The sequence below is a fragment of the Megascapheus bottae genome, chromosome 33 (genome assembly GCF_031878675.1).
Source record: "Megascapheus bottae isolate mThoBot1 chromosome 33, mThoBot2.hap1, whole genome shotgun sequence".
In the NCBI taxonomy this organism is placed as follows: domain Eukaryota; kingdom Metazoa; phylum Chordata; class Mammalia; order Rodentia; family Geomyidae; genus Megascapheus; species Megascapheus bottae.
In genome coordinates, this window is record NC_143541.1 from 6,868,045 (window position 1) to 6,885,649 (window position 17,605).

The window sequence follows — 17,605 nt, forward strand, 5'->3', positions numbered from 1 at the left end:
ACAGTGATTGTAATTGTACAGGTCTAAGCCCAAAATGTATAACTGAACAAGACATAAAATCCAAAAGATTCAGGGAAATCTCGGATTCACACCTGCGGTGGTCTGAAGGTGGTAGTGGGATCAAGTCAGATTATTAGCACACATATATAACACAAATATAAGGCACACATGATAAATGTGATGAAAGTTCTGAAGAGGAAGAAGCCACGTAGGCTGTAGCAACACTAAATAGCATAAATATTTACTGCACTTTACTAACAGTGCTTCATGTTTCCAGATCATTTCAGTTTCCAAAACATTGAAATGTCACCTAATTTTATTCTCTTCACAGCAACCTATGGGCTAGGTATTATTAAATAAATTCAAATACACAAAATCTTCATTTAGAATAGTGTCCAATGCCTAGCCTGAATGCAGGATTAAAGTTATTATTAACCACTTTACCCCCACCCTGGACCACTTCCTTTTTGTTTGGTTTTCTTGAGACAGTTGCCCAAGCTAGTCTCAATTTCCTGAGCTCAAGCTACGCTCCTGTCCTGGCCTCCCGAGTTGCTGGCTTAATAGACACAGAGTGCTGTGTGCAGCTTTAATACTATGTTGAACGTGAAGAAACAAGGTTAAGAAGAGGCAGACACTTGCCCCAAGTCACACAGCTGAGAATTGAGTTCCCGGACTAGAACTCTCTCCATGACCCCACAAGAGACTGTGATGGCTGCACAGGCACAGAAGTCTCTGAAACTGCGTCCCTCAGTCTCACAAGCCCTAGGCAGATGGATGGGAAATAATACAGCTATTTTCTTCCTTGAGTAACAAAAGTTAAATCTACTCAGTTTTTTTTTGTGTGTGTGTGTGTTTTTGTTTTTGTTTTTTGTCGGTCCTGGGTCCTGGGACTTAAACTCTGGGCCTGTCCCTGAGCTCTTCAGCTAAAGGCTACCACCCTACCCCTTGAGCCACATCGCCACTTTCGCCTTTCTAGTGGTTAATTGAAGATGAGAGTCTCAACGGTGTTTAGTGCCCAGGCTGGCTGGCTTTGAACCATGATCCTCAGATCTCAGCCTCCTGAGTAGCAAGGATTACAGGTGTGAGCCACCACACCCGGCTAAATCTACTCAGTTTTAGCATTTAAGGGGAGCTAGTTCATTACCTGGTACATCAAGGAAGCTCTAAGCCATTAAACTCACATAGATCCTCAGCTGGTAGGCTTATTAAGAAAATGTTACAATAGGGGGAAATTGACAACACAGGCATCACAGATATTTTTAGTCAATGCTTAAGGATGTACGTCTTGGATTCTGTTTAGGCCTGTGAGCACAGGGGAGGAATTTGAATTTATTTTATGTGACTGCCAATCAGAAAGTCCGTACTGTGCATCTACTCTGTTACCATGTTATACAGGACAATGTGGGCAAACTAAGGGAAGTGAAGTATACCTCTTCACCTCTCCAGCACTGATGAGAATGGTCAAGTCTTTTCATTGGGTGGGAAGCAGTTTCATAATGCAGTAAAATCCCTTAACTCTCTATTCTTATACCAGTGGTTCTACAATGTTCCTGGGCATATATTTTAAAATTGGAGCACTAATTCTAATACAAAAAAAACCCTGGCATCTTCAAATGTCAATTCCCACCAGTAAATACTGGCTAAATGGCTATCGTTTTTCAAATTAAATTTTACACAACTGTCAAAAAAGAAGGGGTTTCATTGGTATGTGCTGTAAGTGTGTCACTCTGGTATAAGTGGGGAAAAAAGCATGATGCCACCGTGTATGTTTGAAATTAATATGCATGTGGTTGTATCTGTGCTCTCTCTCTTGGAAAAATACACTCGCAGCTAATGGTAGTGGGGGGACACGCGAGATAAGAGGGACTGTCACAGTTTTTCCTTTTATGGACCTTAGAACACTTGAAATGCTTTAAACTGCCTTTGGACACTTGAATACTTTGTTCTATACTTTAAAAATGTCCATCTTTTGCTTACTATCATGCAGTCAGGAAAGGGTGCAGCGAGGCTTCATACCCCAGACTGAGAGACTGAGGTTGTAGAGCCCATCCGTCCTCTGCATCCAACCCACCGCCTGCTGCTGGTGCAGGACACACGGAGATTGTGTGACCATCTAGAATCAAACAGTAGGCTTGCCATGAGCATTCTTCTCTAGTCAGTGTGATACTTGTAGTGATTCCCTTTTGAAGGGCTAACCAAACGTCATCACTTTTCTTAGGCTTCCACCCTTCCTTCTAGCACACAGAAAAGTAGTACTCGAAGGAATTCAATTAATATTTACCAACTTCACTCATTTCCCCTGTTTTTGAGGAAAAGAGCTTGCCTATTTCTTGTTGAAAGCTAATCTGTGCCACTCTCCTCATTTCTTTTCTGGGTCCTCATTTTCTGCTTTGCTTTTTGGTGTTGATCTTCACTGGAGATTTATTCTCTTCTCCTTTTCCTTTAATTTTTTTTCCTTTGCTTTTTGCCCTAAATATTGTTTTTCTATGATCTCATTCATAGCCAGGACTTCTTCTACCACCATAGTATCAGGCTAATTCCCAAATGAGTAACTTGAATCTTTGCCTCCCTCTTACTTTTTAACTGTCCATTAACTGTCTTTACTTAGACAGACATAGTAATTTTAAATTCAGAATGTCAAAGCAACGTATTTTCATCTTTTATGCAAATGCTTTTCTACTTCATCTTTTCTCATTTTTGGATCTTGCACAGAGCAGGGGATAGGAATACGTTACTTTTATAGTTTTTATGTTTTAGGTCATGTGCCTCACACTGAAACTCCAACCTCATTTTTGATAAACAGAATCGAATGCATTTTTCATAAACATGATAAAACCGCATTGGGAGCAAGGGAAAATTTCCCTTCCCTGCTCATACTCCTTGCTTATCCTTTTACAGCCGAGGAGGTGTTTATGGAAGCTAGCAGCATAGCAGGTTTTATTGTGAACGTGCCTTTGCTTTCTAATTATAAATATTTAAAGGCTTTTTTGCAATGATTTCTGGAAGCACAGTTCTGCCTTCTTCTTTTAGAGGTCATGATCAAGTAATCGCAACTACTACCCGTTCTTTCTTCAAATGTATTTATGGTTTTCAACCTCAGTACCTTTGTAGACTTTTGTGGTGTTTTGTGACAAGTAAATCTACTAGCCTTTTGGGATATAACCTCAGTGATTCAGTGTCTAAAAGCCTTCTCAGTCAGCCCTTTCCTAGTCAAAATTCGATACTGCTTTGTTCAGCTCCCTCAGTCTTCTCCTGTTGCCCCATTTATTATGTTGCTTTATAATTATTTTCTTTACTACAGAGAGAACCCAGTAGTAAGGAAATTTACCTTCACATGAAATGCTCAACACATGGTAGGCCATTACTAGTATTTTGTTTTTTGGGGGTGGGTCATGGGGCTTGAACTCAGCCTTGGCGCTGTCCCTTAGCTCTTCAGCTCAAGGCTACCACCCTACCCTTGAACCAAGCCCCACTTCCCGCTTTTTAGAGGTTAATTGGAGATAAGAGTCACAGGTCCTTTTGTGCCTGCGCAGGCTTTGAACCTCGATCCTCAGATCTCAGCCTCCTGAGTAGCTAGGATTACAAGCACCACACCTGGATAGTATTTTTTGATTAGTGTTTGAGGAACGATTCTCAGTGCCAAATGATACAGAAAGGTTGCAGTTGGGTTTCAGACTGCCATGGCCTCTACAACTGGAGTGATGGGTATATAGGCAGGTGTGAAGGCTTCCCCGAGTCACGTGACGCACATCCCACGGAAACCAGAGGGCTTTGTCTGCAGAATCTGGGCTTTGTCCAATCATGAGGGTGTTTTAGGGTGTATTTTGTGCATCTTTTCATCCCCCTGCAATAATTAAAAAATAACTTAAATTCAGTTGTAGTTACATTATGTTTTTGTACTCTGGTGTGTGCATTAAACCTTACTAAGTAAAATTTTCATCTAGATTGAAATAACCTCAAGTTACCAAATACTCCTGCAAGGAAAGTGCTACAATTGGTCCTTTCAACAACTGCTGGGTACCTACTGCCATATTTTTTTGTCCTAGGTGCTGAGGCTATAGCTCGTAAATTTGCTCCTAAGGAGCTTTGACCTAGTATAGGAAAACTGAAGAGTACTGCATGGAGTAAGAGGATAATGGGACTTAGAGATGGAAACTGTTGTATTTAGAGCTATTGAGAAGGTGCATCTCTACTGTTTTAGCATTTATGTTTTCAAATTCAACCATGTAGGCTAAATGCTCTAGATAGTCCGCACATTCATATCATTTCTCTCTTAGACTTTTTTTTTTGCCAGTCCTAGGGCTTGAACTCAGGGCCTGAACACTATCCTTGGGATTTCTCAAGGGTAGAACTCTATCACTTGAGCCACATCACCACTTCCAGCTTTTTCTGTGTATGTGGTACTGAGGTTTCGAACCCAGGTCTTTGTGCATGCTAGGTAAACACTCTACCACTAGGCCAAACTCGCGGCCCTTCTCATAGACATTTAATAGTACATTAAGGTATGAGTACAAGTTAAAATCTACTCTTCAGTATAGGATTCACTGTTGTATATAATTACCTAAAGCCTTGTTGCTTTTTTTTTTTTTTGGCCAGTCCTGTGCTTACGATCAGGGCCTGAGCACTGTCCTTGGACTTTTCTCAAGGCTAGAGCTCTACCACTTAAGCTTCAGCACCACTTCCGGCTTTTTCTATGTATGTGGTACCGAGGAATCGAACCCGGGTCTTCATGCATGTAGGAAAGCACTCTACCACTAGGCCAAACTCCCGGCCTGCTTTTTTTCTTTTTTCATTTTTAGATGTTCCCTCTGCTCTACCGTCCAGGGACCCATTTCTGCTTCCAGTAAGGGATCTCATCTACCACGGAACCTGTTAGAGGATTCTAGAGTTCTCTTGCTTTTAACACAATATGAGATGTCCCATGGAAGTAGTAGACTAAGATACACTTATTTAGACACAGTTATTAAATATGTATTTATGCTGGTGTTTAGTACTTTTTGTTTTCCTACTTCTAGTGAAAATCAGTTTGTCTTCATTTGAAATGGTGGTTTTTTTTTTTTTTTGCCAGTCCTGGGCTTGAGCTCAGGGCCTGAGCACTGTTCTTAGACTTTCTCAAGGCTAGAGCTCTACCACTTGAGCCTCAGCACCACTCCTGGCTTTTTTCTATATATGTGGTACTGAGGAATCAAACCCAGGTCTTCATGCATGCTAAGCAAGCACTCTACCACTAGGCCAAACTCCCGGCCCTTTGAAATGGTGTTTTTAAAATTTTTTCTCAGTGCTTAACTTTGAATGATTCATTACTAGTATGACTTTTCAAATGTCGATTAAATTGTAAGGCTTAGTTAAGGGCTTATTCCAGTACATTTTATAACGTTTCTGACATCTTGCATTAGTTAATATTGATTGAGATAAAACATGACTTTTCTTTTATTTCTTTGCATACAGTAGAGTAAGGTGAGAGTCATGACTGAAAAACCCTGGTGATGTTCATCAAAGTGGGCACTATATCGACAGGCATTCCCAGATTCATTAAATGACAGTTTTTAAAGCACACGTACAGTTTCCATGTTTTAGATTGTTGTCTTTTCTGGTGCCACATCCTAAGGTACCTTTTCCAGCTTCAGTAAAGTCCATGTGTCACAGAACCCAGGATTCTTTCTCTCTTCCCTGTACTCTTCCTTAACACATTATGAGATGCCATATATGCAATTAAATTATGCATTATGTGTATAAGCTACTGTTCCTATTTCTAGTGAAAATTTCCACGTCAAATGTTTAGAACATATAAATTTTTCTTAAAAATAGAATTATATTTCCCCTGCCCCCTTAAATATCTAAAATCAGTTGTCCAAGGGTCAGTAACTGCAAAAATGTGTTCATTATCCAGAAGAGGGCTCTGTGTCCCCTTTGCCTGCCATCTTGGCTCTTATTACAAGATTGTGACTCAGCCAAGAGAGGTCAGTGACCTGGGCCAGGAAGCACAAACTTAAGATTTCCACCAGGACAAATTACCTTAAGGAAAAGGCATTAGGATAGCTGGAGAGGTGGGGGTAGAGAGACGGCATGAAAACAGTTTCATTAGCCAACTTGGTGAATGGGCAGGTGCAGGAAGTGGCAGATAAACCCAGCCAAGATCTATAAATACACTTTAGTGCCACTGCTTTAAACCTGTAAAATAAGCACGTGAATTGAAATATTTGGCAGCATGTGAACGTCTAGTTGTAAATTCTTAGTTGAGGCTTAACTCATATGAAGTTTTCTGTGGTTTGTTCTTATTAACTGCAGGGTTTTTCCAGCAGTCAAATGGGCGCAGCCGCTGTCTCTCTTGGCTCTCATTTACAGAGTTGTGAGAAACAAGTGAGTCAGAGAATGTACTTTGAGAATGCAAGGTTCATACAGAATCAGTGGAAGGTTGTTCTTAATGTCCCTGAGCTTTACCTCACAGGAGAGCTAGTTTTTGAGACAGGAAGATAGGAGGAAGCATCAGAAAAACATTCTGACAGCAATGTAGACATATTCAACCAATGGAAGAAAGCTACCTTGTGGGTTATCGATTCTAGTTCTCCCTTCTTATAATCATAGGCAAAGACCTACAGAGTCCACTGTCTGGGAGCAGTGACAGCGCCATGCATGAGCAGAACAGCAGTCATAGGAATGGTGTTTGCTGCAGGCGCCTGCCTGAGGGGCTTGCTGAGCTGTGAATGTTGACCAGGGTCCTGGAAACAAGCTGATGTGAAGCTTAGTGAGGAACTGGGGCAGAGGTGGGGGGATGGCCCAGTGCCTCAGAGGAGCAATTTCAGGGTGGCCAGGGACTTGGATAGGACAAATGACAACTTCCTAGAACGGGCTGTTCCAGAGTCCATAGAGAAAAGGAAATAGTCTGGCCTCATCCTGGGTAAATTGACAGGAACCAGGATAGGAAGTATTTGTAGTGGGAAGGCTAATGCTTATGACATCATTAAGCCCGCTTAGAGCAGAAGGAAAATGGAAAAAAGAAGTTAGTGCAGCACACATGTCCAGTCCATTTTTATATTATGGAAGAGACGATAGAAAGTGTAACTCAGCAGGGGAAGCAGTGCTGTGCAGCAGACTCGGTCCATACCTGTCTCTCTCACTAACCTGCTGAATGGCCCTCTACTGGGTCACTTTGCTCCTTTAAATCTTGATTGCCTTTTTTTCTAAAATAAAGAGCTGTTTCCCTAGTTCCTAAATTGTTGTATTAAATGAAATGTTTTTGAAAGCAACTAACTTAAAATTCCTAGAACATGTTGCCCAATGAACATTGGTTGATTCATTTATTTTTGAGGAAAGATTCCAGAAAAGCTCTACTGAAATATGCCAGTTGGGGGTCCAGGAGTTTTGCCTAGTGGTAGAGTGCTTGCCTAGCATGCACAAAGACCCGGGTTCAATTCCTTCGTACCACATACATAGAAAAAAGCTGGAAGTGGTGCTGTGGCTCTAGCCTGTGGTAGAGCTCTAGCCTTGAGAAAGTCCAAGGACAGTGCTCAGGCCCCGAGTCCAAGCCCAGGACTGACAACACAACAACAACAACAACAACATCAACAAAGGAAATATGCCAGTTGGAAATTTCAAGCAGTTAAAAAGCAAGTTTGGTTTTGCTAATGGATGCAGGGAAAAAGGCCTGTTTGACAAATGAAAATCAGCAAAAAAATGGGCAGAGAAAGAAAAATCTTATGGGAAGAAGGTAAATTAGAGGCAAGGTAATAACAAATATAATTAGATATAATTTGCTCACAAGGGGCTTTGATACCCTTAATGCATTAAGATGAAATTCCTTTAGGGCCCTGACAAACTGGAAGCTGCATAGCTAAACTTGACTCATTTTTCTACAGAATTGTTAAAAATGTTATGTTCCATTATATCAGCACTCCTGTTTTCTCTCCTCTTGTGAGTATGAAGACTAAATTATTACCAGAAATTTCTTTAAAACTTGAAAACCTAAGGATAGAAAAACTCTACAATTAGAACAAAATAAAGGCTCAGAAATGAAGAAGACCATATATAAGATTGGCCTAGTCTTTACCCAAAACAGCATTGAGGAAATTTCCACTTCTAGACTTTTTTTTTTTTAATTGTCAAATACCGGGGATGAGAACATAAAATCACAAAAGCTGAGAGTGAGAGGGTACTGTGGCTTAATTTGTAGGTGGATAGTTGAGAATCAAAGAGAAGTGATTTGCTGAGATCTGAATGGTGATTCATAGCAGACAGAGTGTTAGATGCCAAGTCCTTGACCCTTATTCTGGGATCTAGTGTGCTGTAGCTTCCTTTCTATGAGAGTAAGTGTCGGACTTGAAATACTTCTTCAAATCTAATTTTTTGTGTATGTGTATTTATGTGTGTTTTCCTTTCTCCAGGGCTAAGTGCTTTCGGGGCAAAAAGGTCCTTGGAGATTATGATATCAAAGTAGAACAGGTAAGATCTATTTGAATCATTACTGTTCTCCCTGGTGTCTGAGTGAAAGCCTCAGTTCTGCCTAATTCAACAGTGGGTATTGGATTCTGGGTGCTGTCTCTTCTTCCCTTTTCCTAGAACTTTTTTCCCTGAAAGGTGTGATTTTGCAAGGTCTTTGACTTTTTTCCCCCTGATACTGTCATTTGAACTTGAGGCTTCATATTAGCTACACAAGTGCTTTATTACTTGAGCCATGCCACTATCCTTCTTGATTTTTTTAATTTTACAATTCTGGTATTGGTATAAGGGAATTACTGTGACTCCTACAGATCTCCTGCAGTAGCAAGTCCCCTGACTGATAAAACCATAAAGGACTGTCTGTCTAGCATACTGTCCACACATCTTGATTGTTGACTGTATTCTGAGTAGGTGTACCTCTAGTGTGCTGTATGACCACAAGAGTATACTTCAAAGGGCATTTAGAGCAGAGCATCCCTGTGTTTCAATACAGTGAACTCCTGTGGGTTTTTTTTTTTGTCGGTTGTGGGGCTTGCACTCTGGGCCTGCACATTGTCTCTGAGTTCTTCAGCTCAAGGCTACCACCCTACCTCTTGAGCCACAGTGTCACTTCTGTTTTTTTTCTGGTGGTTAATTGGAGATAACAGTCTCACGGACTTTAGTGCTGGGCTGGCTTTTGAACAGCTATCCTCAGATCTCAGCCTCCTGAGTAGCTAGGATTACAAGTGTGAGCCACTTGCACCAGCTGAACTCTTTTTTTTTCTAGTCCTGGGCTTGAACTCAGGGCCTGAGCACAGTCCTTGGACTTTCTCAAGGCTAGAGCTCTACCACTTGAGCCTAAGCACCACTTCTGGCTTTTTTCTGTGTATGTGGTACCAAGGAATCGAACCCAGGTCTTCGTGCATGCTAGGCAAGTACTTTTACCACTAGGCCAAACTCCCGACCCCTCCTTTTTTTCCGGGGGGGAGGCGGGGCAGGCATCCTAGCTGAAGTCAGTGTCTGGGCTCTGTCCCTGAGCTTCTTTTTCTCAAGGCTAGCACTCTACCATTTGAACCACAGTGCCCTTTCTGCTTTTCTGTTTATGTGGTGCTAAACCCAGGGTTTCATGAATGCTAGGCAAGCACTCTACTGTAAGTCACATTCACAGCCCCCTACAGTGAACTCTTGAAGGGCCCATTTTTTTAACCTGGCTCTACCCCTTGCTTTATGATAAATAGTAATATAGGACTACTTGGTGGAAGGGGGCTATCAAATTTATATAATGTCTGTGCAATAGAAGTTATTCCTCATTCATTACACAGTGTGTTGTGATTTACAGAATATTACCTATCCATTTTTAAGTTGTTAGATATGCGAGATGGGTAGACATGATCCCATTAAAGAAATTGAGATCCAAACAGGACAAGTAATTTACCTAGCATGTTATACAGCTATTAAAGGGAAGAACAGTAGTAAAATCTACTTATTTAACCTAAAATCTAGGGATTATGAATTTGAAATGGAGAAAGGGGATGTTTGGCCTGGTTCACAGCTCACTCTATAGAGAAGTAGCACTAAGCATGCTGAGATAGGAGTCAGAAGACCCAAGTTTGTTCTTGCCTGACAATGCTGTTTTGTTTGTCTAGAAAAGTCATGTAAGTGCTCTGAGGCACAACTTCCTCCTTAGGTAAATGTGGATAATTATCTCTCCCACCTGTCTTGTACAGTTTACTGTGATTATTATGAAATCGGTATGTGACAATGCTTTGAAAACAAAATGAATGTTTGGTGATGGGGATGTCTCTGGAGGACTTGGCGAAGTCAGAACTTTGGAGTTTACTACCTTGCTGTTATTTTCCAGGCAGAATTTTCAGAGCTTAACCTGGTGGCCCACGCAGATGGAACCCACACCGTGGATATGCAGGTGCTCCGAAACGGCACTAAAGTTGTCCGGTAAGAGCACTGCTGTCCTTGGGGCCCCCAGCTCTGTCCCTAACTCTGGCTTGAAGAAGTAGCTTTAAATTCAAGTATTAGAATGTAATAGCGCTATCATGCATGATGTATAGGACATGATAATATGATATGCCTTACATGGAAGTGGTAAATAAGAAAGGGTTCTACCCTTGATGAATTCTTGGTCCAAAACTTGAGAAAGCAACCTTAAGCTTCAGGGGCTCTTAAGAACACTTAGTGGTCACAGGATTCTTACTAAGACTTCTGTCTCCTCTCCCCATGTCAGTGCTGCTCTGTGGTTTTACCTCGCTATGCAGTCCCTGGAACACTAGCTTCCACTGCTTATCCGTTATTTGTTCTGCTGTACTGGGCTTGAACTCAAGGACTGGATGCTGTGACTTAGCTCTGTTTGCTCAAGGCTGGCACTCTACCACGTGGGCTACAGCTCCACTTCCAGCTTTTTTGGTAGTTAACTGGAGATGAGAATCTTGTGGACTTTCCTGCCTGGGCTGGCTTTAGCCTGAAATCCCCAAATCTCAGGCTCCTGAGCAGCAAGGCTACTCAGGCTTATGCCTGAGTAATCACCTGGTGATTCTATTGCCTTTTAAAAAGTTTGAAAGCATCTGATCTAATTCAGTTCTTTTTTATGTTGGTTTGCTTCGACTCCTTCAGTGAGTAGGTGGGAAGCTCTGTGCTTTGTGTGAGTACAAGATTCTTGGCCCTGTATTCTATGTTACTCATTCCTAGGAACTCAAATGTCTGAGAGGAAAACCTAGGATTAGAATAGACACTGTGAGTGGAAGAAAATAGAAATTACTAAGCCCTTCCATTTCAGGTGGGCACCTTATAGATTGGGATGTTGTCTACACACAATTCTTTTAGGAAAGTAATGAGAATTCCAGATGGCAGGAAATGGTTTCTAAAGGGACATTCTCCCCAGGAGGTCGATGTAGCTTCAGTTTTCAGAAATCAGACTTACTCTAGGAGTCTCTACCTCCACTTTAGCCTCAGTACTCTGCCTTTCAGCCTCCAGGCTTTGACAGGATCTGGGTCAGTGACAAAGGCCACGCCAGGAGGGGGTGATGTCTGAATGAGCTTGCCCGTTGTTTTTTTTTTGTTTTTTTTTTTTTTTGCCAGTCCTGGGCTTGGACTCAGGGCCTGAGCACTGTCCTTGGACTTTCTCAAGGCTAGCGCTCTACCACTTGAGCCTCAGCACCACTTCCAGCTTCTTTTTGGCTATGTATGTGGTACCGAGGAATCGAACCCGGGTCTTCGTGCATGCTAGGCAAGCACTCTATCACTAAGCCAAACTCCCGGCCCCCAGCTTGTTTGTTTTGAATGAAAGACAGAAAATAAATCTGTCCATCCAAGTGTGAAATGGGCTCAGATAGATCTACAGCTACAGATAGATAGCTTTCTCCATCTGGAGGTAGAGTGTCATGGACACACAAACATATACACAAGCAGGTAGTTACAGAAAGATCCAGTAGCAGGGTGCCAAGAAGAATCTGGCAAAAATAAGGCTAGCCTTTTCAGATGCCAGTGTAGGAATTCAGGGGCCAGCTACCGATCTAGAGCTTCATTCTTACAACTGGAGTATAGGTGAAGTTTGATCTCTAGGATATAGCTGAAGCTTTTCAATGCCCCATAAGGATCTGGATCAGTGACAGGAAAGGCCTGACTGAGGGTGTCTAGGAACTAACCACGGGTTCCGGAACTAGATTCAGGGAAGATCAGAACAGCCCAAGCCGATGTCCTGCTGACCTGACGCTAAGTTCATGGAAGACTGAGGAAATGTCCCTCAACCACAAGTATTAAACCTTCTCTCAGAGCCTGGGTTGGACTGGGTTTGTAGGTGGGAGCTGGACGGATGCCTGGGCAGAGGTCCAGGAAGATCATTGCACATGGTGTGAAATTTTGAAGCCTAAGAGCCTGGGGGCAGGTGCTGCCACAGACTGCCTCTGGGAAAATCTCTGAAACAAGAACACAAAGACAGCAACCCTGGAGCAGCTATGACCAGGAATCTGGCTGGCCAGAAGGGAAGTGTGGAGAGCCCTGCACTCCCATGCGTGGGAACGTTCCATGCACTCAGTGCTTTGGCAGCCATTGCTCAACCTCAGCTCTGTGAAAAACAGTCCTATTCCTCCCGGTGCCCGCCGTGGAGAACAACACACAGAAGTTTGGCATCTTGGCCATCCTGACTCCTTGCTTTCTGGGTCTTGAGAAGGATGTTGCCTATTTTCAGAAGTAGATTTGAAGAGTTGAGCCAGAGGCCTGGCAGTAGCACGGTGAAGCCAGCCTTGAATGTGTCTTCAGTCTTCCGGGTGCTGCTGTAATGTAAGCAGCAACTGTGAAGCCACAGAGAGCTTTGTGTTGCCCCATGGGGATAGATAAAAACCTATCCCTTCAGGTGTGAGGCACTACAAGTGTTTCTTTAGACCTGCAGTATTTCTCCCTTAGAGAAAAAGGTATTGCTTAGCCTCTGGAATGAGAATTTCAGAAATCTATTTCAGAGATTTCTTTTTGGAAATTACCAGAATACTTTATTTCTTAGTCCAGATAATAATAATAATAATAACAAAAACAACAACAACAATAATAACACAATGAGGTCATGTACTAGGTTCCTCATGCCTCTTCTCGCTTTGGGTTTGGAAACGGGAGACAAGATGATGTATGACCTATGGTGCTGGATAATGGAAACCCTGCTTCTGCACTCCTTATCAGGTCCTTCCGGCCCGATTTTGTGCTCATCCGGCAGCACGCATTTGGCATGGCGGAGAACGAGGACTTCCGGCACCTGATCATCGGCATGCAATACGCGGGCCTCCCCAGCATCAACTCCCTGGAGTCCATTTATAACTTCTGCGACAAGCCGTGGGTGGTGAGTGAGGCATCCCTTCCCCTCTCCCACTCTCCCAGGAGAGACCACTGGTGCTGAGAAGATGGGAGAAGAGCCTCACAGGGACACTGGGGGTAGGGCAGGATATTTCAGCAGCATGTTACTGGGCATCACGAGCTGGAGGCCTTTGCCACCTAGGGGACCTGTGGCCTTTTAACCAAGTCAGAGATTCTGGGAGGAAGTCCTTTCCAGTCTGTAGGGTCTGCTTTTGATTATTCGATGGCCTATTGGAAAGGCCTGAAGCCAGCAGGCCAAGGTCAGCAAGATCAGGGTTGTTAGTGACAGAACTCTATCGATGTGTTAACAACTCTACAGTGATACTTATCTACATAGATGTGAATCAGACACTTGTAGGAGAAGTGTCTTTTTCTTTTTTCTTTTTCTTTTTTCTGGTTCTGGAGCTTGAACTCTGGGCCTGGGCACTGTCCGTGAGCTTCTTTTGCTCAAGGCCGGTGCTCTTTCGCTTGGGCCACAGCAACACTTCTTGCTAAACACCTCTGCTTTTGACTTTGGTTGTTGTTTTGTTTTCACTGGAATTGACAATTCTTCTGTCCAGAGAAACCTTGCAGAGTGAAGAGCAGCGAGCCAGGAGGAAGTTGTGAGACTATGAGTGGTAGTGGTTAAGGAGGGGATGGTTGAGTCCCCAAGCCGCACTTGGTCATGTTTTTGCTATGTGTAGCCTGTAGCACCAGGGAGCCTAGTTCTAATCAAAGAGAAAGGGTGCTGTGATTGAGTGTGCTGCCAACCTCAGAAGAACACATGGTGTGCTCTTCCCTGGGGTCTCCCCTTTCTCCTCAGTCACATATCCTTCCTCTTGCATATTTGCAGGAGGAACATTTGTCAGAATTTGTCTCCTTCATAGCCACATAGGGTGATTCTGCTATTATAGACTTTTTCTGGGTGATTTCACCGCCTATCAGCCCTTGACTAAACCTGTCCGGGCATTGGTTCTCTGACTGCTAATCTGGATTGGTAGTATCTGCCACCAGTTTACTAGCCTGATTATTATAGTCTCCTGCTGTCTGAAATCTCTTAAAGAAGTTTTTGTTCTGTTTTCTTTTCCTAAACCGTGGTAGAGGCCAGGAAAGGGAGGGGCAAGGAGAGTCTGTGCCTAGGGCCTTGCCCCTCCTAGGAGCTGGGAGCTGGTAAGGGGTCACACTCTCACCCATTCACAATCTCACAATCCCAGCACGTTGCCGTTGGCATCTCCTGAGATCAGCAAGGCTTCCTGGCCACACACCAAGTTCTCCCTTGAGTTTCACTAAGCAGCTGCCATGCAAATGATATTTTACATGTTCTCTACATGAATGGAAATGGACAAATTTTCAAAGGGAGGAGGGTCCTTCTGAAAGAGCCACTTTGGTTCATGTTTCTGCATTTCCAACTGTAACTGCTTACTATGAGAAGCTTCTGGTGGTTGGGGAAAGGCTCTCCTTGCACTAGCATGTCTCTGAATATTTCTCTACTTCTGAAATTGGCTGGGGAAGGCTACTGGAATTTCACTGCCCTGTCAGTGAAAGCAGCATTCCAGAGAAAATAAGAATGTCATCACCCCTTAGTGCTATAAATCCATCGGAATTCCTGTCAGTCTTTTAGAGATGGATGCACTAGGGTAAAATGAAAACATTTGATTTTCAGAAGAAGTGAGGATAACATATTACTCAAACAGATCTTAAAATCTCATTTCTTCCATGAACTCTTTCTTGATTCAATGGATAGGTACTTATATGAATATATTTTCTTGTGCATTGCTATCAGTACCTCAGATCCCAAATTAATTCTTTGGTCTGTGAGTAGAGAAAATAATCCTTATCAGATACTACATTTGTTTAATTGGTAACTGTGTGCCTGCAATCCACGTATCCAAGGAGGAAGAGGTTAGATGCCAAGTCCAGTACCTTAAGAAGAAATAGACTGCTGGCAGTTTGGTGAGGGGTAAGCTCTCTGGGACCCAACTAGAGTGTGGGAACTGGCTGTCATTTTCGACTTGGCTGTCCCAGGCCCTGGGAGTCTGCCGGGGGCCTTCCTGGCATCAGTGTGCTGTCTATGTAACTCACCCACACGTGGGGAAGATAAAGTCCCACATGCCTTGGTGCTGAGCCAGAGCGTGGGCAATGGCAGGACAGAGGTCATTAGGCAGAGTTGGCTTCAGCTCTCAGGGGATGTTAGTGAGCCAGGCAGAACAGAGTCCAGCCAGTTCTAGGTGGGCAGCAGATCTTAAGGGTTAGATAGGACTGTGAGGAGAATCAGAGAAAACAGGGAAGTTCTAAGGGGTGGTCTTGACTGTCAAAGCAAGTGGAATAATGAAAGCATGACAAAGACAGCAGAATACAATGGAGGCTGCTTTCCCACTATAGCCCCAACTGATCTAGGAGCCTGTCATTTCCTTCTGTTTCTACACTTCTATGACTGTGTGTGTGTGTGTGTGTGTGTGTGTGTGTGTGTGTGTGTGTGTCTGAAGATTATCTTCCAACAATAAAATCTTAGAGGCTTGAGTACTCATAAGTCACATCTTCAGTCCTAGAGGAGGCCTTAAGTCTAGACAAACTAAAGAGAGTGGCCCAGGAATTACAGTAGTTTCAAACCAGGTGGGAAATAACAAAATCATATCCCTATCCACAAAAGAATCACAACAAATGACTGCTTAAATGTCAGTTTGATGATGTTGTTTGAGAGGAAATGGAATAAAAGTATATTCTTTGGGGTACAAAATTTGATGAACTGAAATTCAGTCTTGTTTTTTTTTCTTTTTAATGAAGAAAATGCAGTTTGGAAAGGAAAAATCTTTTGCCAAGGACATCTAGCAAGTTAAGAGGAAGAACAGAAACCAGAAGACCTCCCTTTCTTAACATTCCAGTCCTGAGCTTTCAGTACTCCTACTCATGCCCAGCCTGGCCCACCTGCACATTCCTTACACAGAATAGGACATAAGTGTTCATAAAGCGTTCTAGCTCTCCTTGCTCTGATAAGTAGAGCAGTGACAACATTCCCTTCTAGTAGTTCCAGCTATTGGTGTCATGGAGTGCAAACAAATCTAGTAGCTCTAGAGAGAAGATGCTAGCTTTTTCCTGCTACTCTGGCACTGGGGATGGTGGTGTGAGATGTGTGGGTAGTTTGTATAGGAGAACCCCATTTCCTGTTGGAAGAGCCTAGCCTGTGGAACTGATAAGTAGCTATTCAGAGCAGTTGGCGTGTTTCAGAAGGAACCTGACTATGAATCTACTTCAAAGACTGTGTGACCTTGGGCAAATGACCCTTTGGTTCTCGGTTCCTTCAGTTATAAAGTGCCAGGGAATGTTGGATATACACCACTAATTTCCCAACCCTAACACTGTAACTATGTATTCTTTGCCTCTGTCCCTTGAAGCTGTACCTCTTTCTCATAGGTAAAGGGTATAGCCAGTTCTTTGGATGAATAAATAAGATCCAAAAGTTGGGTCTCTACCTTGTACTCTCATCATCCAGATCTTCTGAAGAATAGTCCACTCATGATATACCCTGCTTGCACTCTGGTGACTGCAGCTCATGAAAGGTGTCTGTTTCTTTGCCTGGCATTTGAGCTTCCAACACTTGCCCCATGTTACCTCTATAGCTTTTCTTGTGCCATTGTTCACAGTACCAGCTATTCAGGATTTGAGCCTAGAGTTTTTCTTTCTATTTTTTTCCAAGCCCCGAGTTTTAATCTTATCTTTACCTCTTCCCATTTCCGTGCTTTTAGGTAGGTTTACTACTCACTCTGAGTCTCATCCATAAAACAAAGATGGTAAGGTACCTTTCTCATCAATTTGATAGGAGGATTAAATGAGAAACAACTGAAATTGAATAGTAATCAAAGAATGTTAGGCATGTTGCTTGCAAGGGGTGGAGGGGACAGTGAAATGAAAAACAAAGAAAGAAAGGGATGGAGGGAAGGAAGAAGGGAGGGAGGAAAAAATGATCTCACCGTGTAACCTATGGTAGTTTCAAATTTACAGGCCTCTGCCTCAGCATCTGAGCAAAGGATTAAAGGTGTGACCCACAGTGCTTGCCTTCTATACTTATCCTATGTCTTCAGTGTACTTGATCTCCACAGAGCAAATGCTCAATATTTGATGAATTGAGTCTTTGTCTTTCTGTTCCAGAAGTTGTCTTAGATAAGCTGAAAATGCTTTGTTCTCTTTTGCAGTTTGCACAGATGGTGGCTATCTGCAAGACACTGGGAGGAGACAAGTTCCCACTCATTGAGCAGACATACTACCCCAACCACAAAGAGATGGTAGGTAGCCTAGTGGAGAACCGAATCTCTGCTGTTCACCCTCTGAGTCTCCTACACAGTAACTAAGAGGCCCTGAGGTT

General features: G+C 42.9%; 1 protein-coding gene across 2 annotated transcripts in view; it reads left to right on the forward strand.

Moving 5' to 3' along the window:
• Window positions 1-17,605, forward strand: part of Syn2 (synapsin II) — a 98,965-nt gene that overhangs the window by 47,823 nt on the left and 33,537 nt on the right. For both annotated transcript variants that reach the window (XM_090323933.1, XM_090323934.1), the window contains exons 2-5: window positions 8,382-8,439; window positions 10,277-10,368; window positions 13,096-13,252; window positions 17,436-17,525. In XM_090323933.1, the coding sequence (XP_090180059.1) occupies window positions 8,382-8,439; window positions 10,277-10,368; window positions 13,096-13,252; window positions 17,436-17,525 (397 nt within the window). The remainder of the gene's footprint in view (window positions 1-8,381; window positions 8,440-10,276; window positions 10,369-13,095; window positions 13,253-17,435; window positions 17,526-17,605) is intronic.